Source organism: Podarcis muralis, chromosome 6, assembly GCF_964188315.1.
Source record: "Podarcis muralis chromosome 6, rPodMur119.hap1.1, whole genome shotgun sequence".
Lineage (NCBI taxonomy): Eukaryota > Metazoa > Chordata > Lepidosauria > Squamata > Lacertidae > Podarcis > Podarcis muralis.
This window is the reverse complement of record NC_135660.1, coordinates 66591459-66619322: the sequence shown is the minus strand read 5'-3', so window position 1 is coordinate 66619322 and position 27864 is coordinate 66591459. Positions and strand designations below refer to the sequence as shown.

Below are 27864 nucleotides of genomic sequence, written 5' to 3'. Positions count from 1 at the left end.
AGAGAACTGAATCATTTAAGCTGAAGGTATACGCAGTTCTCCTTTTGTATAATAAAAACTTAGTACTGCCACTAAAATATTCAATACACCAGATGTCATGTTTTGAATCTGAATTGACAGGGACAACGTTGGCTGAGAAATAACTCCCAAATATTTGAAATGATTTCCCCATTCAATTGCTTAGTGATCTGAAACACATATATATTTCTTATATTCATTTGTAAAGATAAATACTTTGCCTTTATCATAGTTGATTGCCAACCATTCTGCCTTATAACCTAAACATTTATTCATAAGTGTTTTAAGTTCGGCCCAGGATTGTGAGAGTAATGCAACAGCATATGCATACAATAAAAGTGAGATTCACATACTTGACTGGCTAGATAAACTGACTTCTGGAACATGTAATTTGGGAGAGGGAATCATTCTAATATCAATTAAACAAAGGAGGATCAGCTAACGTTCCCATGCCTTCCTGCACATGTCCTTGTTTTTTTAATCAGAGCAGGCAGCAAAAAAAGAGGGTTACATCAAGCTCTTGTGTTTTATCAAACTGTGCAGGTTTGACTGAAGAAAATATTAGTATGTTCTAGAACAGACATAGGCAAACTCGGATCTCCAGATGTTTTGGGACTACAATTCCCATCATACCTGACCACTAGTCCTGTTAGCTAGGGATCATGGGAGTTGTAGTCCCAAAACATCTGGAGGGCCGTGTTTGCCTATGCCTGTTCTAGAATCAAGTTCTGCTAATTGATACAAAATAGAAATGAAAACAAGTTATGTGTTCCAGTAATGTGTAACTAGAAAATAGATCTTAGTTACAAATAGATCTTAATTGCATTAGTTCATTTATCATTCAGTTCCCTTGATCATTCCTTTTACCACTGATTTCAACTAGAGATCCACACAGTCTTCTTTTATCTGTAGGTTCCATGTTTTCCTTCCAAACAGCATGAACTTTGCAGGCATTTCGCTATCTCCCAGGGCATCAGACCTGTCAAAAATGTAAGCAGTTTGGGCAAAGCCTCCTCATAGGCCACCCTGTAACTTTCAGTTCAAAAACCAGCTGCAAATCTCCTGCTTGTAACTTCTCTATGTGTAATCCTATTGGCATGTTTTCAGGCACACCCACCCACTACTTCAATCCAGCCTAATTTCAGACAGATTGAGGAAAGGGAAATGGCATACATAGCCTAAATGCTATCATACCTAAATTTTGTGATTGTGTATTCTTTCAGTGCTTCCCTCCCTTTATTTCCCATGCCCCAGTAATCTTTCTTTGACATCTATAGGCTTGTTATTTCCACTGCTCTTTCTCAACTGCTTCTCACAGTGACATTTCTGTGAACAGCACACAGCATCCTGGCCCGTGTGATCAATGCAAAACACTGTCTTCAGCGCAAAGCAGTTAAACAAGTTTTATTCATTCACATGTTTATCCGTTTGTATGTGCTTTAGAAATGATTAACCAAATGGCGGTTCATTTATTTAATTTTTCATTCATTTCTAAAACAAATGCAAACTAGAAATGTATGCCTAACAGGTGAAATGGGCTATGTTTTCATAATCTAGTTGATTTACAGGTTGATATGTACATCATAATCTAATTTATCTTCATCTTGTATAACAGAACTCTAGCTTTCAGTGAGCATCTTATTTGCCATTATTGGCTAGTGATTTTGTTATCTCTTCTAATTGCTTGCAGCCCCTGCAAGCACTATTTCCCTGCAGACCTCACTAAAAAGAATGGAGGAAGCAAGAGACCAGGCTAAGCAGGCAGTAAAAAGTTGGCCAGTTTTCAGTACCCTTGCATTCTTTCTCCATGTCTCTAGAATGCATGTCCCAGCGTGTCCTTCACTGACCTTGTGTTTGTTTGTTTGTTTACTATATTTGTTTCCTCTTTTGCAAAGTCAGTGTCAACTTCTTAGCCTCTTAAATATAATAGAGCTGATTTGTCAGTTCACATCTTGATGGAAGGGTGTTGGCAGATCTTGCCAGAGCCAAGATGACAGGGATGGCTTCCGGAAATCTTGTCTATCAGTCTTTATTTTTACTGTGGCATAATTCCAAGGCTAGCAAGACAGAGTTCATAATGTGCAGTCAGAATTCATGGACGTTCCTCCTATATGGCAATCTTCACATAGACTTAAGCATAAAATCTCAGAAGAAAAGCATGCATTTTGTCTTCTGCTTTCAGGTTGTATCTACTGCAATATGAAACAACATTTGGATTTTAATCAACAGGAACAATATGCAGATAACTATTAATATTTTGCATGGCAATATTTGATTTTGTACTATGAACTAGCATCAGTCTGTTTAAATGATAGGGAAGTAGTAACCCCCTGAGAATGTTTACAACAGGTATAGCTCTAGGGTTCTTCTGTGGGTAGTCATCCTAGTCAACGAAAGAGATAACTGAAAGCGATTATATTTAGGTAAAGATAAAGGTAAACAGACCCCTGACCATTAGGTGCAGTCGCAGATGACTCTGGAGTTGCAGCACTCATCTCACTTTATTGGCCGAGGGAGCCGGCGTACAGCTTCTGGGTCATGTGGCCAGCATGACAAAGCTGCTTCTGGCGAACCAGAGCAGTGCATGGAAACGCCATTTACCTTCCTGCCAGAGCGGTACCTATTTATCTACTTGCACTTTGATGTGCTTTCGAACTGCTAGGTTGGCAGGAGCAGGGACCGAGCAACGGGAGCTCACCTCGTCGCAGGGATTCGAACCGCCGACCTTCTGATCGGCAAGCCCAGAGATTCAGAGATAACTGAAAGAGATTATATTTACCTTAGGATAATACTGTGGCAAAACATGTGAAGAGAGGTTCCTACTGTAGCTCTAACTGACAACTCAAAGATTGCAATATCTGATGCCTGGCAAAGATGTGCAACTTTTATTCCACAGAATTGTGGGTGATAAGTGACAACTGAAGTGTAAGTTATGGGAAACCTGAGAGAAGTCCAAATAGATATGAGGTACTATCTATTTCAGTGTCTCTCCCATCAGGCTGATAATGTCAAAGGACACTTGCTACCACCATTTTGCCTGTGCAGTTTCAGTAAGCAGAAGTTATGAGGGGGCTATCACATCTCAATTCTCAATGCAAAATCCTACAATATTGTTTCCCATGCTGTTTAACATACATATAATTCCCCCTAGTGAAATAATCCAGGGATTTGTGATGTGGTATAAGTCTCTGCTGTCTTCATAACTCTAAATCCTAATACAAATAATTAATTGAAACAAAACCCTTCATGTTTAGGATACAACATCAAACTGAATGTCATTTCCCTATTTTCTACATTTTTGTCACATTTATAATAATGATATGTTGTATGGATGAGTAACACATAAACAGAGTATTATTAAATATCTAAGATGAAATAATAAGGGAAATGGCAATCAGCTGAAATACGTAGTTAACACTCAAATGAAATTATTTCTGTCAGTGTTCTTGTAAGTCTAGTTGTTGTTTGCATCTGTTTGTTTTGGGGGGCAGAGTGTGCTTTCAGGGGTGAAGTCAAACTGTCGGAAAGTTACAGCATCTGCTGTGGCTGTAGAGACCAATAAGGGGGAGACATGTTTTGTTGCAGCAGGACACATGAAGGCATCCAGTTGTGCTGATGCAGATGTACCATGGTGTTTCTTCTTTCTGAGGTCCTCCCCACGGTCATTTCTCCTCTGGTCACTGCTGTGGATACACAACCTGACAGTCTCCAGGCACTACAGTCTGCAAGGGATTCCCACATGGTGGGGTTGATTTGGCCAGCCTTCATGTCACGTTTCCAGACATCTTTGTAACACAGAGTTGGTCTGCCAGTGGGCCAGGTGCTTGAAGCCAGCTCCCCATAGAGCAAGTCCTTGGGGATAGTACCAGCTTCCATTCTGTGGACATGACCAAGTCAATAGACATCACTGAGACAGGAGTGTGAACACGTTGGAAATGTGGGCTTGAGAGAGCACTTCTTTGTTTGAGACTCAAACAAGTCCTACCACCTCATGCCCCAAAACTTCCTGATGCAGCGCATATCGAAGGCATTGAGGTGTTGCTCCTGGTGAGTGTAAGTTTCCCACAATTCACTACCATAAAGCAGAGCGCTCAACACACAAGCCTGGAAGACCTTCATCTTGGTATTGGTCATTAGCATCACATTCTCCCTTTTGGAGAAGTCTTTGCTATAGCTACCTTACCAATTCAGCTCAATGTCAATGGAGAGGTTGCTGGTTATAGTGGAGCCCAAGCAGACAAAAATCATCTATTACCTTAAGCATGTGGCCACCAATGCTGATGTGTGGAGCGCTGGTGATGTCCTCACCCAGAATGTTGGTCTTTGTCAGGCTGAAGGTGAGGCTGAACTCCCTGCAGGCTTGGGCAAAACATTTGATGAATCTCTATAGAGCTTCCCCAGAGTGTGCTGTCAAGGCCGCATCATCTGCAAATGGCATCTCTCGGATAAGGACCCACCACACTTTTGTCTTGGTGTGGAGACATGCCAGGTTGAACAGACCCCATCAAGTTGAAGGCAAATGAAATAAAAAAAGGCCCCCATTCCTAGCAATGACAGAAATTCTCCAACCATAATGCATTCTTCTCCATGCAGTTGTGCGTGAGTAACTTTACTTGAGGACATAAAAGCTGTATGACCAAATCTCCCTGCTACTTTTAAAATGTTTTAATTCTTTACAATGTATTTATATTGATTGATTCATCTGACATATGCAGGCTAGAGAGAAGATTTTTTTCCTCTTTTTCCTTTTGTGGGATAACAAAGCCTTCCTTTAAAAAAAAATTGCAGGCTGGACACATAACTTTTCATTCATAGAAAATAGCTGCTCTTTTAAAACTACCATTTTACCTAATTTTGATTGTTCACATATACTTTCAAAGGAAGTGTGCCCTTTCCCTCTAGCTAAATTACTATCATATCCAACTTGTCCACTCCCTTAATAGATTTCTCCAAATATTATTTCAGTAACTTTTTTTTTTACAAGCAGTGAACTTTACAAGGGATTAAGAACAAAGCTTGTATATCAGCAAAATCATGGGGTAGAGTTCTCCTTGAACTTTACTACATAAAGCTAAAGGTTTAGGGTTGAATTTTTGAATGTCTGTTGAAGAACATTCTGTGTTGCTAATTGTACAACTTTCACCTCACCAAATACTCATGTGCTGATTGACTCAGTAGAAAAAAGGTGGTTTTAGGTCAAAAACTTCTTGTCTTTCAGCATTTTAGCTAGGGCTGCCATAAGTCCTGATTTTCCTGGAACCAGCCTTTGAAAATTGCATCCAGAATAATTTTTCAGAAATCAACAATGGGGGTTAAATCATGTCAAAAATGCCTTTAAAAATGATTGTAGCTTTACTTTAAAGAAAATCTCAAAAACTTTGGTTCCCCTACAAAGAAAACTTCAACTGTGTCCCGATTTTCACGTTTGCAGATATGGCGACCCTAATTTTAGGCAACTTTGCATTCATACTTTTATTTGCTCCTGATTTGTTTACCTTAGAAATATAAATAAGGCCCTCCAGTCATTTCCCATAGAAGAGGATGTTCTGAAACATTCTTATCAGAGGATGTTCTACATCATTTCTCTTTTTGGCATATCTATTTATAGTTGCTGATTTCCTAACACAAAGGACATAAGGACATGCAGAAGATGAACACAAATGTTTAGGCATTCTGAATTTGTCATCTATTATCGGGAAACAGTACAAACACAATAAAGGGACATAGAAATATCTGACAGGGCTGAATATGATGTTTGCTTGAAATAATCCCTTGTTTTACATGTTGTTGAACAAATAGGAAAAAACCTCACATTTTTGCGGGGCGCGCGATCAGTGTACTGAAAAATATTGGCACTATATTTCATACATTACAGTTAAGCAAGTATTTCCTACACAGATTATATCCATAAAGAGAAATGTTTGGTATGAAATAACTGCAATTTAAGCAATAGCCTACACACTATCTTCATCTTTTATCTTCAGTTCCTCCTAGTCCTACTTCTTGGGCTATTCAGATTGCACCTTTGTAGTGTAGAGTTAGGGTTCCCAAATTGTGGTCCATGGGTACTTCATTCAGGTGGCCTACAACATGGCTGTAAAAAGACAATTGAAAAATAATTCAGCAACTAGCACAGTATATTACAATTGATACAAAAGGCAGAAAACTTGTTAGGTGGTCCACCAAGACCCTCAGCATTTTTCATGTGGTCTGTCAGGGGCAAGGGAAATCTGGAGCCACTGGTGTAGAGGCCATCATGTGGATAAGCATGTGAACCTTACTTGATCTGCAGAATATGTTTGTCAGCTGGAAAAAGCTTTTCCCCAGGCAACACCCAAACAGGCATGTGGTCTTTACTTCACTTAGCATGTTGAACCTGACAAAAAAAAAATCTTCTCCCCATCTACTTAATTTTCTAAGCTAGACCAGATTCAAACTTCACCAATGATGAGTGGGAGAAAGTGGGTGAGAGGCAAAACAAAAAGGGGGGGATGCATGGAGCTCTATCCGCCGCCCCCCCAAACACGCATGAACTAGAAATGCAGACACAGAGCACACACACACACACACACACAGAGAGAGAGAGAGAGAGAGAGAGAGAGAGAGAGAGAGAGAGAAAGAGAGAGAGAGTTTGGTGGCATTGGTGATTACTTGGACTGGTTGTTGCATTGATAGCTTTTCTTGTGCTGGATGAGCAGCACATCCAACCACAATAGCTCTATCACATGCTGAGTGAATGCATGGGGATCACACTCAGGAGTAGCTATACCTTCAGGGTTTATGTGAAAGGGCCCTGCCACACATATACCCCCTCTATACCCAATCAAGAACTCTGGCCAATATGGGTTACAAATCCAGTGCAAGCAGATTCCCTTAAACTGAGTTGGTCGTTTTTTCCTGGTTGATTGCTGCCTCTTCCTGCATGCATGGGAGAGTGGTAACGTTTGTTTAAACATGTGAGTGGAACCTACAAAACACTGGCTCCATGGGAGCATGGTTAAAGTCCCCCCATAGGATATATAGGTCATGTAGTAATGATGATCCTGAAAGTTAAGGTATTTCATATCAGAGCTTGTTATTGCCAGTGTATTTGATTGATCACAGTTTCTACAAAACCCTGGATTTGATCCATATTTTTTTTGCATCACGCTTCATTAAAAAGAAAAAGAGTCCCTCTCTCAAAACCTGTTGAGTCACTCCAAACCTCTGAAACTAATTTCATAAGAGATCACAAGATGAAAGCTACCTATCAGTAGTTATTTTTAAAAATAAAAAAGTGATATGTTTATTTCTCAAGATGCTACTCTAGAGGTTGCATTTTCACAGCCTACAAGAATTTGCTCAGTCCCTGGAAATCTCATTTATTGAAATGACAATTGTTCTGATGAAGCAGATCTACTCTATGTCAATTCTTTACACATTTACATTGCATGGAAAATTTTGCATCCTCCTCTTGAGTACCAGTCTTGTGCGCAGATAAGTAACACAATTGAGGAGCCAGAAGGCCTGACAATAGTAAATGAATTGGATAACGGGAAGAGGCTGAGCAGAGCCTAGTTTGAAAGAACTATTGTGAATGTGTCCATAATTTCATTTCAGCTTCAGCAGTAAATTCTTAATTATGTTTTGCAGGATATGAACGATTACTCCCCAGTATTTAACAAACCTCTGTACAGGGGCATGGTTGCTCCTGATGCAATCAAGGGCACGGTTATAACAACAGTTGAAGCTGAGGATCTGGACCCTCCGGTAAGGAAAACAACAAAAAAAAATTCTTAATACCCTGCACCCAGGAGAGATTTCTTTAAAAGCCGCATAAGTGGCCTTAATCCTCTGAACAACATAAGTGATTACTATGATTTATTTTTATTTATTTTAACCCAGCAGTGGCTCCTATGCATTTTTATGCCAGCCTATCCTCTGGCTTGAGCACTTCAATTATTGTTCTCAAGACGGATAAAGCCATAATGCAGAGTTCTTTTTTACTTCTCCCCAGCTCCCCAATGCCTCCTCCCTCCCTCCCTCCCTGCTCTGCTTTCTTTCCTTATGGAACCATTTATATGTGAAATCCTTATCAGGGTTTAGTGTGTTGATGATAAACAGGAAAAAGCAAGGGGTGGGCCTGTATTTGGAACAGCTTTGTGGCTCCAACAGAAAACAAAGCAAAACTTTTGAAGGGCTGTTATTTCCTTGATTTGCTATTATTGTAAGCCTCTAAGCATGAAAAGTGGGGTGTGTGTGTGTGTAGAAATAAAACACCGCATTAAAAAATCCTTTTGTTACTATAATGTAAGAATATAGCAGATTTGTTGGAATCAGCTTTCCCAGCAGCATCTGAGTTTCAGTCTGGCATTCGATTGACAGAGTTGTATTATATCCCATGAGTAAACTCTGATTTGTTGGTCAAAGCACTGATCTTAGAATCATAGAATTGCAGAGCCGGAAGGGATCATGAGGGTTATCTAGTCCAACCCCCAGCAATGCAGGAATCTTTTTGCCCTGCATAGCATTCAAACCAATGACCATGAGATCAAGAGTCTCATGCTCTACTGACTCAGCTGTCTCACATTCTAGGGAGCCTAAAGGGAAAAGCTCGATAGTTATCAGACTGGTTAACATTCACAGGGAATATGCATGTTTTCCCAGTCTGTTGCTAGTGGGAACGTGACAGTCCCATGCAGTGCTTTTTTTTCCCCTAAAAGAAAAATGTTTAGGGGTACTCGCATTTCCCTACTCATATTGAAATACTGCCCCTCAATGAGGCCAAACTTAGATTCACAAAATGTTTAGGGGTATACGTACTCCTGCGTTCCCCCAGAAAAAAAGCACTGGTCCCATGTTCTTGGTGCCTTGGGCAAATTTCATGTAGGAACACATTCCCTGCCTCTGGGAGTGTGGGGGGAACTTTCTGCAAAATAGTTACTTTCCCCCACTGGTCAGAATCTAGTTGTTTTCTCCTAGTAGATCGTATCTCTGCAGTCTTCAGTAATCTCCTTCTAACTATGGACAGTGACCACAACATTATTCCAGGTTACACAAATGGCTGAAAATGTTGGCAGAGGATGGGAAAGAGAGACTCCCCTCTACTCTCCCTAAACGTCTTGTTACCAAAGCCAGCAGATAATGCTGTTTTTAAAAGGGATGAGTGTTTTGGGGTTTTGTAGCACTAGCCTTTTTTGGATTTAAGGGATTTCCTGAGATCTAATCCATAGAGGAATTGAAGTTTATCCCATCACAGGAGCCTGTTTGTAGAAGGGCTCTGCATGATCAACACCATGTTTAATGTAGGTATTAGGATACAGCAGTGATTTATCTTGACTAGCATTTCTGTACAGGGACCGTGAGAAGTGCTACTGTGGCAGTAAGGTAAAAGAAGCCACAAAACAGTCGTGAAAATGTTAATTTTCCTCTTTGCTATGAAATCCTAGCTTTTGGCAGAGGGCTGTGGACATCTTCAGCATTCCACTGAAGACTAAATCAAACCTCTCTCTAAATGGGCTTTAGAGCTGGCAGTTGGAAGAAGCCATTTATGCTATCTAGTAATTTTTCGTTGGCAAAGTGCCTTGAGCTGACATTTGTCCCATCAGTTTGAGAATAAGTGAACTTGCCCATTATTATTGTGCTTGTCCCTCCTGTATCTTCTCTGCCTCCCTTCACATTAAATTCTAGCATAGTCAGAGTGGCATTTTTTATTGTCTTTAGAGAAAGGCGGGGGGGTGGGGGGTGGAGTGCTTATTTACTGCAGAGAGCATAATGCCACTGAAGGACACCAAGTAATTGTAGCCAATCTTATCAAAACCTGCTAAGCTTCAAAATAGTCATTCAATAGCAGTCTATTAGCAGGGGGCGAGATAGAGCCATTAGGACAACCAAGGAGAGTGTGTATAATTTTCTAGCTTTATTTATAAGTAAATAAGCCTGGAGATGAGGTGTTAAGGGAGCCTCGTGGATACTTTATTTACACATTCCTGCTGGCAAAGCAGCAAAAATACTTTCCCTTTTCACTTTTTCATACCATATTGATGAGTACGATTTTGGAGACTGCAAAGAAACACAAATGATAAAGCTCAGATAGTTTCCTCAATTATAGCTATAGAGCAAGGGTTAGGAACTTCTGGCCCATGAGCCTGGGATAGGTCCCAGGAAGGCCCACAAGGCCATTTCACACAAACCATAACCACTTCCCATGTTCCAGATATCAGGTGTGGGGCAGGTAATGATGTAGCTACAAAGGAAGAATTAGGAACTTAAAGTGAGCATCTGATTATTCCTTTCCTTGCTGTTAGCAGTAACGGCACCAGGAAAATATTTGACAGGGACCACAGAAGGGGCAAAGCATATTTATAGGTGAGTGAGAAAGAAATCTAACAGCATATGTGAATGACAGGTGAACAGAAATGAGGGGCAGGTTGGTGGGACAAGCTCCTTGTTTTCACTTGCCCACCTGTCTATGTTTTCAGCTGCTTCCCTATATCGGTTTTATTTTCTTCGAGAATTTTTGGTGGGGGTTGATTTTCATGATATATTGTATTTTTTAACAATGTTTTGTCTGTAAACCATGCACGGAATAATTATTGATGGCCAGCTATATAATTTCCATTGTTAGACTTTTAAAAATGTAATATAAAAGTTAAGATTCCTAACTGCTCAAAATCCAGTATTACAATATAAGCCACGCTAAGAATTAAAAGTTAATGATCTCGTGAAAACTGCAATAAGAAGTGCAAAAGTCAAGTAATCAGAAACAAGCTTAAAATAAAGAAAGGAGGCTGATCAAATTCATTTATAATCTAGATAATTAAAACCAAAGTAGCAGGCAAAATACATTAACATGTAGAGAGAGAGAGAGAGACCACCCAGTCTGAAGGAGAGTCTGAAGTTATTCCCACATGTTTAAAATAGCCCTGGCCCTTGCCTTTGCTGTCCACCTAAAGCAGTGACACCCAGATGAAACTCAGACATTCACACTTCAGAGAGAAAGAGAAGCATGCATTTCTGATGTGGATTTCCAGTTTTTAGTTGTGGTTTGCAGGGAGCCTTCATCAGGAAGGCTCCTTCCCCAACATCCTCTTCTCTCATCCTCTTCCCTCTCTTACGTTGTTGCTGTCAACGATGGTTTAGTAATACATTTGAACTGACACTAGACCCCTGAACCAATATTTGTGAACCCGCTTCAAACCCTTATTGTGGACTCTTTTTTTTTTTTTTTAGTGTTGCTTAGATTTGGCAAGGTACAGATGTAATGCTACTCTATGGTTTAAGTCTGACCAGTTAAGGGAAAGGGCATTTGTGCAGCATAGGTTCTTCGGGTCAATTCCTCATTTACAAACCAGTGCTTTGAACTGAGGTACCGCTCTGGCGGGAAGGTAAACAGCGTTTCCGTGCGCTGTTCTGGTTCGCCAGAAGCGGCTTAGTCATGCTGGCCATATGACCCGGAAGCTGTACACTGGCTTCCTCGGCCAATAAAGCGAGATGAGCGCCGCAACCCCAGAGTCATCCACAACTGGACCTAATGGTCAGGGGTCCCTTTACCTTTTACCATTATGTCTGTGCTAGGCTGCTCACTGTTCCATAGACACTATAGCTTGGGTATGGATACAATTCCTTTTGTGAGACAGTAACCACACATTTTTATTGTAATGCTTGTGGCATTTCCATTTTTAATGCTTTGGAAATTGAAGCTTTTGAAGCCCTGATCTTTGGTGTTTATGCAAGGAAGTAAATCCTATGGAGTTCAATAGAGCCAATTGCCATTTAAGAACACATAACATCATGCTGTTAGTTAATATAAAGATTCTTAATCTGGCAGCACTCACCCCTTCAAAGCATTTGTGGAGGATGATAGTGGTAGCCTTTTTATGTGCTACAGCACATCAAGTCAATGCATAGCTTATGTCTTTTTCTTAGCATAGGATATAACACCTCTCCTGGTATAAATGTGCTCCAACCCGGGGTTCTAAAATGTTTGATGTTCACAACAGAAGCAAGCATGCTTTCTGAATGACTTGAAGCAACATAAACAGATAATGAATGTGACAGATAATGAAAGCAAGTTTATTAAAATAAAATAAAAAATCCATGTTAAATCTTCCTTTGATGATCTTTGTCAATCAATTGCAACTTTGCCAATAACTATAATATCCTGGTGTTGTTGTTTTCTAAAATGATGGAAGAAAAGTAGCTTCCTCAGAAATAATGATCTCATGCCAGCTTTATGAATTCAGTAACTAATTACCTAATGTGCTGATGCTTAATGATAATTGTAGGTTTTAGTCATTGGAACAGAGTGTGATTGTTGCTATTCTGAACCACATTATCTGGGTTTGAGTAATTTCTTGCTAATTATATTTTGTAAAAACATTATTAAATCAGGTTTCCGCCTGACATTAAGAGTATAATCATCTTAGTGCCTTCTGATCTCATTGGAATACCTTACGTTTGAAAGGATCTAAAAATTACCTATTCCGGTAATATATGATTTCTTGAATTCTGGTACATTAGAAGCCCTTTTTAGGTGTTCACAAAATGTACATGTGCTCACCCTACCCGCAGTGTGCCTATGTTTTTTGGTTCCACCCCATCTCTCCTGACATGCAAAAGTATGCAGTAAAATGTTAACTGCTGAGAAAGAACCAGTGGTTGAGCATCCAGCATGCATGCAGTGGGTCTCAGGTTCAGTCCCTAATATATCCAGGCAAAGCTGGGAGAGACCACTTCCTGAAACCCTAGATAGCTGCTGCCATTCAGTGTAGACAATTCTGAACTAGATGGGCCAGTGGTCTGACTCACAAGGCAGCTTCCTACATTTTCTCTCAGACCTTCATATTCAGTGCACAAAGAGAAGAAGTGCCAGCAGTAATAAACCAATGAGAGAACAAATGGCCTCTTTGGAATGCCCTGTAGTAAGCCGTCATGTGCCTTCTATTGAAATGTTGTATCATTTCTGCAACCTGAGCTAGAGCCTGCAAAATGTCAATCAGACCCATCTTCCAAATACTTTTGGGGGTTGCAATTCACCACAAGGAACTGATTAGAGTTCTGAAGGCTCGTCACATTAACTCTGGAATTGTTAGAAAAGAGAACAAGTTGCTTTCCATGTCTCCTGATCTGTATCTTTTCTCTTCTATATATGTGATCGAATTTCGATATATGGAATTACTGCCATTCTTTGAGTTGCATTTCTCAATTTACACCCATGTGGAATGGAAAGTCATATATAGTTTGATTTCAGAGCCTCCTGTTAAGCAGCATTGGATGGTAGTTCTCTTTCCCCTTCCTGGAAATGGCATGTTTAGGATGTAATTTATTTTCTTCTGAGGCTGCAGTATCACCGACAAGGTTTGATATAGTGAACTTTAACATGTAAGTCTAGAAGAAAACCATAGTGAAGTGATTTAGTTTACCTTGTCTGTGATACAGAATTCAGGCAGCTGATTTGCAGAAGGCTTATATGAATCAGCCATATAATAAGCCAACTTGCAGAAGCCAAGTCAAGTGGGAAGACTTTGTGAGTAGTCATCATACCTCATTATGGCATACAGGAGCCATCTCATGAAGCGGAATCTCTTCTCCGTGAAATAGAACAACACAGCTAAATTTGTACTGTCTGTGGTCAGTGTTTTTTTGGTGTTTTTGTAAAAAAGAAGAAGAAAAGCTCAACAACAATAAACAAGGTCTCCATAACAGAAGGAAATTGCTCAGGTAAAATTTACAGCAATTGATCTGCCTAGTATTGCCTCTGTCCACCACCGGCATAAAGTCCTCAGAACGTTGCCCAGAAGGTAAATGAGGTCCTATAGAATGACATAGAAAAGCCACACATACAGGATGGAAACCACTGACAAGCAAAACAAGCTCACACAAAGACGGCACATATGTGTTGCATAGCTTGCATATACAGTTGCTTCAGCAGCTCCTGTCTCTAGGACATATTGTTTATGAACTTACAGTAATTAACACACACGCCTAAAAATCCTTGTAATCAGTTTTGTATTCTGATTTACAGGAGATGGCATGCGGGAGGACTCTGCAAAATTGTTAAACATTTGTCTTTCTATTAGCTCCTCTTGCTACTAATAATTTTAGCATGTTTTTGACGGTGTGTGCAGAATTAATCAAATCCCGGGGCTTTACCCTTCTGATGGGACAATAATTCCAATCTGCTTCTCTGGGGATTTCTTGATGACAGCAAAAAAATTCCCTGGTTGCTGCAGTTTCTGACTGACCTCGAAGCATCTGGCATCTCACATGGTGACAAGAGAAGCGATGTCAGGAATGGCGTGTTATGTTTTAGTGAGGACAGGATATGACAGTGATGAGGTAGCACACGTTATAATAGCTATTCCTGTGAGGATTTTGTAAATAACAAGATGAAAAGTAATACACACAAAAAAACCTCTCAACACTAATTTTCCATATGGAATGTAAGAAGTGTGTGTAGGGTCCATACGCACCAGTGCTGCTAAATAAACAACTCTAAAACTGAAGTGTTTGTATAAAAATCTGGTTCTAGATGTGACTGAGGAGAAAGTGTCACCTTTCATGGAACCATTCATCACCCATGAACTTGTAGGGGCTTTGGTAGTACCATGTAGGTCAGGGGTTCCCAAACTGTGGTCTGTGAGTCTCATAGACCACCTCCATGAGCTTCATACAGGTGGTCTACAAGGTTTCTGTAAAAATGCAATTAAGAATCATACAGTATCTCTAGCATCTGCAATGGCTACAACAGGCCAAAAAAATCATTAAGTGGTCCACCAAGAACCTAAAGCACTTTTCAAGTGATACGTGGGTTGGTGGGGGAATTTGGGAACACCTGGTGGAGATACAATGCAATTTTCATTCTTCTGAAAAAGGGTTTCTGCCATTCATGCACAAATGAACTGCTATAAGCAGGAGCAGCCTGGTGGCTTTCCACACTGAGGATAACCCAGTGGGAACAACACTGTGCCATGGCATAGCATTAAAAAATCAAAAAGTTGTGTGTCCCAACTCACCTGTGATTGTTCTGCAAATATTGGATCTGCATATGACTTTTAAAACTTGTTCCAGGCCCTTCCAGTGTGCCGGCTTTATGATACCCATTCCCTATAGATCCCATATCTGGCTAAATGGTTGTGTATTCTCCAAATGTGTACTTTCTCTGTTATGGCACGAAGGGGGCACATTCCTCTGATTGCTTGCTGCAAAATGGCTTGGACTTGGCCCTCCCAATCCCCTTTCTCTGTTTCACCTCCAGGATGTGAATTAATGCCTGTGTTGTATTGGGGGGAGGGATATAAAGCACCCTGAAATCAAAACAGGGATGAAGAGTCTGTGACCTTCCAGATGTTGTTGGACTATAACCCCCATAATCCCTGGCCATGGACTGTGCCGGCTTTGGCTGATGGAAGTCCAGCAGCATCTTTAGAGCTATAGGTTCTCCGTCCCTAAAATAAAGCAATAAATAAATCAGTGAATTGGCTGGTTGGTGGTCATGCTCTATATGATTCACTTCCAAAATTCATGATCAGTTTTGCAAAAGAAACAAAAGGTTGTCTTATTACCTAAATGCAACCAGATTCCATTTAAATGTCTACATCTTTCTTAATAACACAAAACATCAAATACCAATTTTCACTGACGTTTTCATTAACATGATTGGTTGCCACAAGCTGCGTTTACTAATATGATGCAAAATAGTTTTGTTGTTATTGATCACATATTCATTGATGCTTGCCACCTCATAACCATCAATAAGTATAACAATGAATTTACTCACAAGGAAAACAGCACAGGGATAATAAAGATTGAAAACAACTAAACCAGTTGCTTACTTACAAAGGGAAAAGTAGAAAATTGCATCAGTAAAGATTTTGCTTCACAATCCAACTGACACCTCAGCTGAATAACATGAACGCCAGCCCTGGCCTGGTGGAACGCTCTGTCACAGGGGACCAGGGCCCTGCGGGATTTGACATCTTTCCACAGGGCCTGAAAGAGTGGAGCTGTTCCACCAGGCCTTTGGTTGGGGTTCAGTCTGACTCCCCTTTCCCCCATAAGAACTTGCATGAAAGTGGCCTCCCAACTTTTTCTCACAGGCTCATATAAGATCAGCATAAACAGTTGGGCCTGGTGAGCATTTAAGGTCCCCAACCCTAATCTGTGGCTTGCCATCTGATTGGATTTTATTCTGATCCTGATCTGATTTTAGGATGTATTTTAATTGATTGCCTGATTTTATGTTAATGTGTTAAACATTTTATGTTAGCTGCTCTGAGCCCGGTTTTTGCCGGGGAGGGCAGGGTATAAATAATAATAATAATAATAATAATAATAATAATAATAATAATAAACATATTAGTGATAGGCAAACCTTCCCAATGCATGGAATAGGCATTGTCATGGACTTCTAGTTTTCCTGCACAATGTGAGTTTTGTACTGATACCATTAGAGTCCAAAGGGAGTTAAATTTAATTCACCACTTGCCACTCTTTGTTTTAGAAAATACCTCTAGTATTTTCCTTATTATCTCAAGCCCCCCCCCACCATAGCATACTGCAGACCACAGTATAACATTAGTACAAATGGTACCTTCAAGTTAAGAATTATGAATATAATGAGATACATTAACTAAAGGTGTTGCATAGTTCCAGACTGAAAAAGCTCTTTTGCTTGGACCAGAATATTTCAAAATGGACTGAATGTGTAATTCAGTTCTAGTATCAGAAGCCTTGATAATTTTTGACGAGGTGACTTCCCCCGTGATTTTTGTGTTGTAAATGGGTCTCCAAAGTAACATCCCTTTGTCGTGAGATCAGTAACCAATGTGCTAAATGTTTTTCCCCTCTGTGGCCCTGGCTCTTTCTTGTCAGTGGGCAGGTTGCTGTTGATCCTGTAGTTTTGACTGTTTTTTTTCCTCCAAATGTCAACATAATAATATAGGGTTGTATTTTAACATTTGGTCTCCTTTTACTGCCCATGCTGTATACAATAACAAACCGTGTGTTTTTCTTATAGGGGACACCAGCAAGTTGGGTGAGGTATAAAGTGGATGTGGTCCAGTTCCCTTACAGTGCAAGTATCTTTGATGTTGAAGAAGATTCTGGACGTGTGGTTACTCGTGTGAACCTTAATGAAGAGCCCAGTACATTATTTAAGGTAATAACATCCACATATGCACTTTAATATATTTTCGCACTGGAGTGGCTACCTCCCAGCCTGAGGGCTCCATCACACTACGTAGTATTTTTTTTCTGGTCCTCCACAACCCCACTGAATGGCCCCAAAAAGAAAGAAAAAATAAATCAGAGCCAGTGCTGGGTTTTCACTAGGGATGAGCAATCACAGATTCTGCTGCAGTGTCTCCAAGCTGCTCAGTTTGAAACAATCTCCAATTAAATCAGAGGGATCTACACTCAGGCAAATATGTATAAAATGAGGAAGGGGGTGCCTGCAGTTCTTATTCTTATTCTTTTTTACTTTTCCTTGTTATCAAAGCTTTGTACTGACAGTTGCTGGTTGAGGAGATCCATTAAGTTAATTAATGTTTGCAACTCAGTTTGTATTTGTCTGTTAGGATTTCAGTTGACGCTGCAGCTTTAAAAGCTCAGATTATAATGCATCATTTTACAGAAAATCGAATTCAGTGTAATTTGGGGGATGAGTGTTCATATATATATATATATATATATATATATATATATATATATATTCCCTGAAGGAAATACTGGTTCAAGTTATGATAATTAATTATTCTTCTCTGATATGTTGGGTTAAAGCAGTTCCTTTTTAATCACATATTTTCTTAATTGAAAAACATGCCAGCAACCCCAAAAAAGGTATCTCAATGAGTCTGTGTACTTTAACCCACTCATCTATCTTCTTGAAAAACACCATCTGCTTGCCATGGTTTTCTAGCTTATTTGCTTATATGTGTGTGTGAAACTATGACAGAAAGTGAAGTCGCTTCACTTTTTATAAGTAGAAGGAATGTATTTAATGGGTTTTAGGCATCTTGTTACCTTTGCTTCAGGAAAATGTTGCCATGAATAATCCATTAAATTATTCTGGGACCATCAAAGATTGCAGACGTGTACCTTTCAATAATTTAAGTTCCAATCCTAAATATGCTTACTAGGGAGTAAATATCCACAGGATTGTATGCTTACTACGAAGTAAATAGGCATAGGATTGTACTGCACATTAGTTCTAAAATAAAATTTTGAGAAGACAGAATGATACTAATGTTAAATCTCTTCATCATTTGCATCTATGTAAAAAACACTAGAAACCAAGTTTTGAGATACAATAATGCCAGTATAATTTACACTCATTATCTTGTTATCCTAGTATTTGCTATCTGCAGTGATTCAAATAATTGTGCTCAGGAAGTACTGAATGTAAAATTGAATGCTTTGCTTCAAAAATGTAATAGACTACAACAGATTTTGCATAAGCTTTTTTACACAGAGCTTCCTTGCCCACAAGAGCTTCTCATTCCATGCCAATGAAGACTGCAGATCTGCTGCCTCCATTACAATGAACTGGGTAGCCTATATCAACTATAGTGTATATATGTATATTGTATATACCATGGTTTTATTCTGTATTTTATGCTACGAAACACCCTGAGATCTTTGGATGAAGGGCAGTATACAAATTCAATGAATAAATAAATAAATGAATAATATGCAACAACAAAGCACACATCTGGAATGGAGCAAAAGCTGTTGGTTTCTGGATTCTCTGTTTGGAAATTTATGAACTAGTATTTATTTATTTCCCTGAGCTTTCTAGAGTTGTTTTGAGGTTCAAACACCTGTGGTGAAAGATCCAAATAACTTTTAGGGAATTGAAAATCTTTTCAGTAAGACTAGCGAAACTTCCCAGGGGACTGCAGCACACCCCTAATTAAAGTCCTTCCACTTTTTCTTTTCTTTTTTGCATAATATACTTTAATATTTCACTGTGGTTCAGAATATTTATAGGATTAAGCTTTAGGATTAAAGAGTTAGAATTGCACTTTGGGTTCCAAACAGGCTTTTAAAAAAAGTTTGGTTATGTTTGTTTGTTTTGCTACTCATTTTTTATTTCAATGTTATTTTTGCCTTTAAACAAAAGTGAGTAAGTTCATAAAAAAAATCAAATGCTGCAAATCTGACAGCAAAAGAAATTCACAGTGCTTTGCAGTGATGCAGTCACCTGAGCACATCATCGTCACACCTAAAGTTGGCTAGTCCATGCAGAAACAACAAAAGGAAATGGACTCACTGGCAGGATTTGAATAAACTTTCACAACTTTATTGAATTTAAACATAGAGGATGATAATGTAACAACATTCAATAGTATATGTACATGTAGAATACAACAAACAATGTAACAAACCAGAAGGGGAAGTTAAAGGGAAGTCAGGTGGGGAGGGAGAGGATTGTAAATGTAATGGTAAGGTAGGATGGGATAATGGTATGTGATATTTGGAATTTGCAATTACAAAATCTCAATAAAAATATTAAAAATAATAATAAATTGGCTAGTCCGTGATGAAGGAATTAAGAGTTTTCTGGAGACCTGCAAAGCTTGTAGCTGTCTACTTCTACCAGAAGCCAAATGGCATGTAATATGATTGTGTGTAAGACTGGAATTGATCTTCACTATGTTTGTGTGCTTGATAGCTCGTGGTCATTGCCTATGATGATGGGGATCCTGTGAAGTTCAACACCACCACTGTAGAAATTTCAGTATTGCAACCCTCAGTAATTCCAAGGTTTACCCAGGATGAATACAGGTATAGTATGTGTTCCATTTCTACCATTACGTGTGGGATAATGGTTAGAGTGTTGGACTATGACCCGGGAGAGGATGGAGCTCACTGGGTGACCTTGGGCCAGGCACCATCTCTTAGCCTAACCCCAGGGTTGCTGTGACAAGGAGGAGAACCATGCATATCACCTTGAAATCCTTGGAAGATAAAGGTGGTATGTAAATGTAAGGAATAAATATTTAAAATATCATCAATATTACTAAAGGGAAATGTGAGGGGAGGAGAAAGAAACTATTATTTGAAGAAGAAGAAGAAGAAGAAGAGTTTGGATTTGATATCCCGCCTTTCACTCCCCTTCAGGAGTCTCAAAGCGGCTAACATTCTCCTTTCCCTTCCTCCCCCACAACAAACACTCTGTGAGGTGAGTGGGGCTGAGAGACTTCAAAGAAGTGTGACTGGCCCAAGGTCACCCAGCAGCTGCATGTGGAGGAGCGGAGGCGCGAACCCGGTTCCCCAGATTATGAGACTACCGCTCTTAACCACCACACCACACTGGCTCTCTGTCATTATGTAGGCTGTGAAAAGTATAATGTAATCAGGAAGCAAAGTTAGCACCAAGAAATAAACAGTGATTTCCTTGTCAGGCTTGTGGATTGTATCCAACTTAAGTCATATAGCAGACCCATTGAAACAAATGAATTTAACTAACTTAAACCCACTGGGTCTACTCTGCCTATGGCTTAGCTGGACACAGTCTTGTGTAGTTAAATGTTATACGTTAAGGACAACTACCTGTGTCTCGTTCATCTGGCTGGTTTTATTTAATTGGTTGCATTCATTCTTCAGTTCACTGATGGGCAGTTACACAGATAGGAAGGGCTTATAATTGGATTATGTACCCTTTTATGGCTCCCATTAATGTATAGAAAGGATCACAGAATCATAGGATTGTAGAGTTGGGAGGGACCTAGAGGATCATCTTGTCCAACCCCCTGCAATGCAGGAATATGTAGCTCTCCCATATGGCAATCGAACCTGCAAACTTGGTGTCATCAGCACCATGCTGTAACCAGCTGAGCTATCCAGACATTCCATGACTTCAAAGGTCCAACGTCTGCTTATGTTGAGACTCCAGGTCCACCTCAGATCTCTTACCACAAAACTAGAGCTGCTAAACTGAAGTGATTGCATTGTTCTCTTATTTACCATGAAACCATTCAAAAATGTAATGGCATTATTTTCATAGCCACTTCATTTATATACCACTTTGCCATGTATGTTATGCTCAAAACATCTAGAACAAAGCAAAACCAGAACAATTATGCAATGCAATAGGGACAGAATTCTGGGATAGTTAATAGGATGTGTCAGAGCAAGCAGAGAAATAAAATAATTTGTTGATTGAAGCTAAAGCATGTGAGGAGTAGAGTTGTTATGCTAGGTTGCAGGGAATTATAAGAAAGATCCCTATTGTGCTGCTTTTCCATCGATCCATTTTTCATATACCTGCATGGCTTGTATGGCATTGGACACTTATTTGCCTGTGATTCTAGCTATGTGAATCACAGGCAAATAAGTTACACAATTTACACAGGAACTGGTAGGCATGGATACATCAGCAGGCTATGTACAGCATTTGGATAATTGGGTGCTTTAACAAAAAAGATGAGTTCATTAAATGATGTGCTCTGCTGCTTATGGATTCATTCAGAATTTGACAGTGGCATGTTTTTAGCATCGCTGTGACTGTAATCTGTACATGTGCAAAATTAATTTGAAGTTAAGAAAAAGGAATCTTTCTGGGGGAAAGGAACGCAGAAGTCCTTCTAACTCTTTCTAGCATTATAAAATGTGCAAAGGCCAGATGTGAAATTAAACCTAAAGCAGAAATAGTTAAATTAATATCTGGTTGTGTGTGTGTGTGTGTGTGTGTGTGTGTGTGTGTTTAGAAATGGCATCCTCTTGTGATTAATTACCCTTTTTAAAAAAGTAAAAGATCAAAGGTACCTTGGATTTTTGTTAATTAATGCATATCTTGTCCTCTTACACAACTAGAAAGTCATAGTTAATAGCCATGGACTGCAATTGTAGGCAATAAATTGCTAGCTAAAGAGTGCAATCAATAGCTATTAAGTATTGCCTGTGGGCACATTTAACAGGTGTTCAAGCATTTTATGTCAAGTAAAGGAAAATAGTCACATCTTTCAAATGCATTGAAACAGCAAAGTAAACCCTAGGCTCCATTTTGGGAAATTGGTCTGTTGTTAAGGAACACTAACTTTCTGTTAAGGGCTTTATTTCTTGCAGAAAAAGTGAAATACCAAAGGTCACAGTGTTCAGTTGATGTTGTTGCAACATGACCTTTCTTTCTATAAGCATGATCCAGTGCACAGATTTCTAATTCACAAGAATGATCTTGACTGACCAGAATGTTCTCCTCTCTGCTCTGTTCCTATTTCCAGGCATGTGCCATATAGGGTAAGATAAAACTGTGACTGAGAAATTAGTTGTACATAACAGTTAAGGAGACAGTTTGAGTGAAGACAGATGTTAACCTTTCAAAAGGAGAGAAGCACTTTGCTTTTACTATCCTTAAAGTGTGTGTGTGTGTTCTGCTGTCAGTTCTGTCTGTGTAGTTTTGTAAACAGTTTGAAATCTTACTAAATTTCCTTCTGCAATGTGAAGTGTGAGTGTTTATACACAGAAACGTGAATGTGCCTATTTAAGCAATATTTTAAAGTTAATCAACCTACTTGGCACACAAGAGAGTGGACAAGATTGACTTCCTCAGCATGGGAAGCAAATTGTTATTTCACCATTCATCTTGCCTGCATGTACATCTGTGGTATAAACTATGAAGCTGTGTTCACACCACAGCTAAAAAAATGCAGTAAACATTGTCAGCTTGACTTTACATGGTGGCCAAAAATATGAAAAGTAATGGCTGGGAACTATTTTTCTGTAGCAGCCAGACAGCAATCCATGCTTTCTAAAGAAGATGGCTTTGTAAATACTAGACCCTTGTATTGCCTATGTATAAAGGTAGCCTTGATGTCAGCATCCTAAGAGAGCTCGTGTATTTTTCTCTTGCTGGTTAAGGTTTCCTCTGGATAAGCACCACGGTGGTTCAAGAAAAGCTAGTTTTGCATTAAACACTAATGTTATCTATTAACTCAACAGCTTAACTATGCTTTCTTATTTATTACCAAGAAACCATGATCCTTGTTTAACTGTGGATTGTGTTACGTTTGAACCCAGCACCCTTACTTAATCATCATTTGTATGGCCATCCCACCACAGACACAGCGGGGAAACAAACCAAAGTTTTGAGAAACAAACCATGGTTTGCTTGATTTATCTGTGACACAACTAATGGTCAACTCATAGTTCAACAAACCATGGCTTAGCATTGTGTGAGAACCAAGCCAATATCTTTCCAGCCATTCCATCTCTTTCCTGTTCATTTTCTGTGTGGGCCCCACTTTAGTATAATGATCCCAAGAACATCTTTTGCTCTCACAAACCAAAGCATTTTCACTAGCAGGACTTTCTCTTTAGAATGCTCAAAAAGGCACAACAAATCAAAGTATTCTTCCTTAGAGGATTCTGTACAATAATACTTCTTTTCTCCTCCTTCTTTCAAAGTCAAATAACTGAATCTCAGGACACCTCCCTAAGGGAGTTTAATACAGAAGACATGAGGCATGTAATCATAGCAAGATTCTGCATCAACTGCTACAGTAAAGGAAGACTTTCTTCTGACCTTCACAAAAAAGTTTAAAAAAAGTTTTTTCAGCTCTTACTATTATCAAAAGAAAGGAAGGGGCTGCTGAATAAATTCTTAATGGCAAACATCCCCCAGCAAAATCATTTTTAACAAATACAGTCATACCTCGGGTTACAGCCGCTTCAGGTTGCGTTTTTTCGGGTTACGGACCGCCACAATCCAGAAGTACCGGAACGGGTTACTTCCAGATTTCAGCGGTTGCGCATGCGCAGAAGCGCTAAATCGCCCTTTGTGCATGCTCAGAAACGCCAGATCGCAACACGTGCGTGCGCAGACACACAGATGCGGGTTGCGAACGCTGCGGGTTGCGAACGCTGCAGGTTGCGAACGTGCATCCCACACGGATCACGTTTGCAACCCGAGCGTCCACTGTAGTATAAATTTATCATAAAAATTTAAGAATTCTTACACCTTCATTTTTCTTTCTTTCTTTTCTTATTTATTTATTTAGCAGCACATCCCACCTTTTCACTGTCTTTCGGCGTACAGAATAACCTTTCCATATCTAATTCATCTTGGCAACTATGCTGTAATACTTGATTGTTAAAGAGCTATTTAAAGAGTGCAGTTTGAACCCCTATTCTTTTGATTCTGAAGAATTTCTGACAAAAATATTGACTTCTAGCTTTCATTTTGAATCCTTGCAAGGACTACACAAGGATGCATTGCACCTGATGACATTAAGTCCATCAGAATGAAGTTTGACATTTATCTTTAAGGATAATAGGCCATGTCAGTGGTTCATTGTAATAATACCTAAACTCCCTTGTCATCTTTTTTTTTGAGGTAAATATCACCGAAAAGGTCAAAACTTCATGAACCAATATGACAAATGTAAGGAGGGGGCATAGGAAAAGACACACAATCCCACTGAACATACCTTGCAAATAATATTGCACAGAAGAAAAAGAAACAATTTAAATTGGCCTTCTGGAAGCAGTGAATGTTGGCAGCTCAGCCTATTGCAGATGTTTTACTGACGTGGTACAGCACACACAAGCACAAAGGCATGCAAAGGTGAAATGCTATAAATTAAAATATGTCAGCTAAACTTTACAGAGCTCTAAAACAGAATGATTTTATTCTCTGGTGCTCAATGGAACAGAGAGTGAACATTAGGACCACTATTCTTCTTAGATTCATGAATGGAAGTCACTGCAGTGTGACTCTTTACCACACTAGGAAGGGAATATCCAAAGCCCCAGACCGCAGGAGAGAAGTCTGTTCCTCCTCTGTGCTTGTGGGTCCCCAATTTACAATCATCTGATATGTGGGAAATGCTTGAAGTTACACATATCCTGTCTCCATACCTGTGCCAAATGCAACACATATCCTGTCTCCATACCTGTGCCAAATGCAACATCCAGCTTCAAATAGCACCCATCTCAAAGGAGTACACATTTGCACTCCTGACATTCCAGCAGAGTCTGTTATTTAAGAGCTTGATGGGCAGGGCGTGGAAGCTGTTGGGACAACTTTGTTGTTTCCATCCAGTTCTGAACATATTGGTTGATGCCTGAATTTCTGAATTGTGACTCCTGAACTGTGGCCGTTGCCAAGCCTATATATGCCTGGATAAAGATCTTCTGTTACACATAAGAGCCTCTGTTGGCATATGTTGAGCATGAGACATGACAGTGTGTTATAATGTACACATTCTTCATACTTAGGGGGGTTGGAATGGGAATATGACTGAAGGAGACAGATTACTACTACCACTTTTTTTATAAAAAAGCAAATATATTCTTAAGAAGGCCAAGACATGTTTGTGAGTCGAGGCCCCGTCCCCCACTTTCTGATAAGACACATGGACACCAGTATTTTAGGTTAATGGGCTAAAAATGGCCACAACTTTATTGGTTACAGAATGTGAGTAGTATTGGCTTAGGGCCTAGACACTGGATCTGAACAGACTATACTTGACTCCTGCCCACCCTGCAGGAAGTCATACAAGGGTTAACAATCTGTAGGGGGAACATATTGGTGGAAATCAACTGGAAACTCCCCTAGAGTCACTGGAGGGTCGTGCCATGGCCCTAGCCACCACCTGGGTTTCGGACAGGAACCATGACCACCGGATTCCTTTAATGGAACACCCTTCAAGGGGATGGGTAGGTGATGGCCACAACCTCCCCTCACAATGCATTTTCCAATGCCTAACCACCAAACCTTACAAAGTTGTGGCGATTTGCTATGAGGTAGGCAAAAAAACCAAGTGGCTGGTGCCAATCTGCCAAGTGGAAAAAAATTCTACCAGGCCCCTTCAACAGGTGACCAACCGAGGTCCATAGCAAGGTCAGGTGTTGAATGCATGAGAATAGAGGGAGGGAGGGAGGGAGGGAGGGAGGGAGGGAGGTCCATGTGTGCAGGAAACAAACAGGCTGAGCCATGGTCCTGTGTTTGCTTAAGAGCAGCAAACCACGCCCCCTAGCCAGACGCATTGGCTGGCAGGAAGCGAGACCCACTCACAACCCCTCCCCTCGGCGATGCTGAGGAGCAGGGCAACCTTAGGAGCAGGGCCACCTGCACAGGCCCACTGTCCCTTTGTAGAAATGGAGCCCCTCTGTGCAATTAATGCAAGATTCTGGCTTAATAATTGACCTTTACAGAAACAGGAAAAGCACTTGAGGTAAAATACACAGGACAAACACAGCCACGTATTAGCTTTTATCCTTTTTACCCATTCAGTTCCATATGTTTCGACAGAAGTTTCTTAAGGGACTAGCAGTATGTTTTCATTGAAGTGATGTATTGTTCTTTGAACCTGATTGCATTAGTTAACTCAAGGAAGTTAAATCGATAAGGCACAATTACTATAAGGTTACAAAGAACATGAATTTTGGTGTTTCTCTATTCACTTCCTTCAAATTCTCCATATTGAATGCAAAAGCACCTTCCTAATTGATATTGATTTCTCAATCCATAGAATTCAGCAATGTCAGAACAGGAGTTACAGAGATGTTACTAAAAAAAGAAAGTGCTAAAAACAGGTTAGGATCAAAAGAAGGGTTTTTACACGCACTCCCCCAAAAATCCATTTTGAATTTTTAAAGACTTCATCTTAGAAAAGTGGACATGGAAGGAATCTAGCCTGTAGGTCCTGAAAATAACAAGGTAGAAAATTGTTTGTACTGTATTTGAGTTTGTCAAACATACCTTGCTCACCAGTTACATCAATAACGTATTGTTATCATTACTTGAATTTTGGTGTCATGCAGACCAATGCAGATGCCAGATAAATGAGAAAAGTTTAATTGAAAACCAGTTCAATCTGTTGGATTACAATTAAATTTATGATTCTTATCCTGTCATCCATAACTTCACTATAGTGTCTGCTATCAGATTTCAGTCTGCACCCAACTGCAGCCCAAATCCTTCTATATGGGAAAATCAGTCACAAAATAATTCTGTGGCTCTGCATTTCCAAATATCTTACTAAGCATTAAGTAGCAAACATTTCTGCTGTTCTTTAATGAAAAGCATGTCACTCCAACTTGGAATTCAAATGTGAAAATTTCACTTTTTAAATACTGTATTTTTCGCTCTATAAGACGCACTTCTCGCCTCCTAAAAAGTAAGGGGAAATGTGTGTGCGTCTTATGGAGCGAATGCAGGCTGCGAAGCTATCCCTGAAGCCAGGCAAGCAAGAGGGATCGGTGCGCACCGATCCCTCTTGCTCTCCTGGCTTCAGGGATAGCCGCACAAAGCCTCTTCAGGGCAATGGGAAGAACGCTCCCCTTCCCCTGAAGAGGCTTGGCACAGCTATCCCTGAAGCCGTGGAGAGGCGCTGCGCAGAGAGGGAGAGAATTTTTTTTTTCTTGTTCTCCTCCTCTAAAACTAGATGCGTCTTATGGTCGGGTGCATTTTATGGAGCGAAAAATACGGTACCTTTTTTAGGTGCACTACTAGCAAAGGCTGTAGCTCTTTTCACACATTAATTGTGTGCATGGCAAGCAAGGATACAAAAGATAGAAAAGGGCAACCCAGTCAATCAATGGGGATAGAGCAAATACCCTATGAAAAAGGTTACAATGCAGGGTACTCACTTGACCTCTGTTTGTTTTGCATGGCTCCTGCTTACCAGGAGGTAAAGGGGGATTAGGCAGAGGCTAGCAAGGTGCAAACACACCAGCAGAAGCCCAATATTCAGAGGAAGGATGACTGAGTTGGTGTTAACATGCTTACGGAAGCAGAATGGATCCCTGTATCCCTGTTGGAGGAGCACACTTTATCCTGGATATAATCACAAGGAGGCTCTGCTCTTAAGAAAATAAAAGGCTGTGTTTATTGCAGGAAGTACATACTTGAAAGCAAAG

At 39.9% G+C, this 27864-nt stretch overlaps 1 protein-coding gene across 7 annotated transcripts in view; it reads left to right on the top strand.

Annotated features, from left to right (window-relative positions):
- The window catches only part of PCDH15 (protocadherin related 15), a 621509-nt gene that overhangs the window by 501654 nt on the left and 91991 nt on the right, over positions 1–27864 (top strand). For all 7 annotated transcript variants that reach the window (XM_077930491.1, XM_077930494.1, XM_077930496.1 and 4 more), the window contains 3 exons: positions 7651–7767; positions 17018–17158; positions 19673–19785. In XM_077930491.1, coding sequence (XP_077786617.1) covers positions 7651–7767; positions 17018–17158; positions 19673–19785 — 371 coding nt within the window. The remainder of the gene's footprint in view (positions 1–7650; positions 7768–17017; positions 17159–19672; positions 19786–27864) is intronic.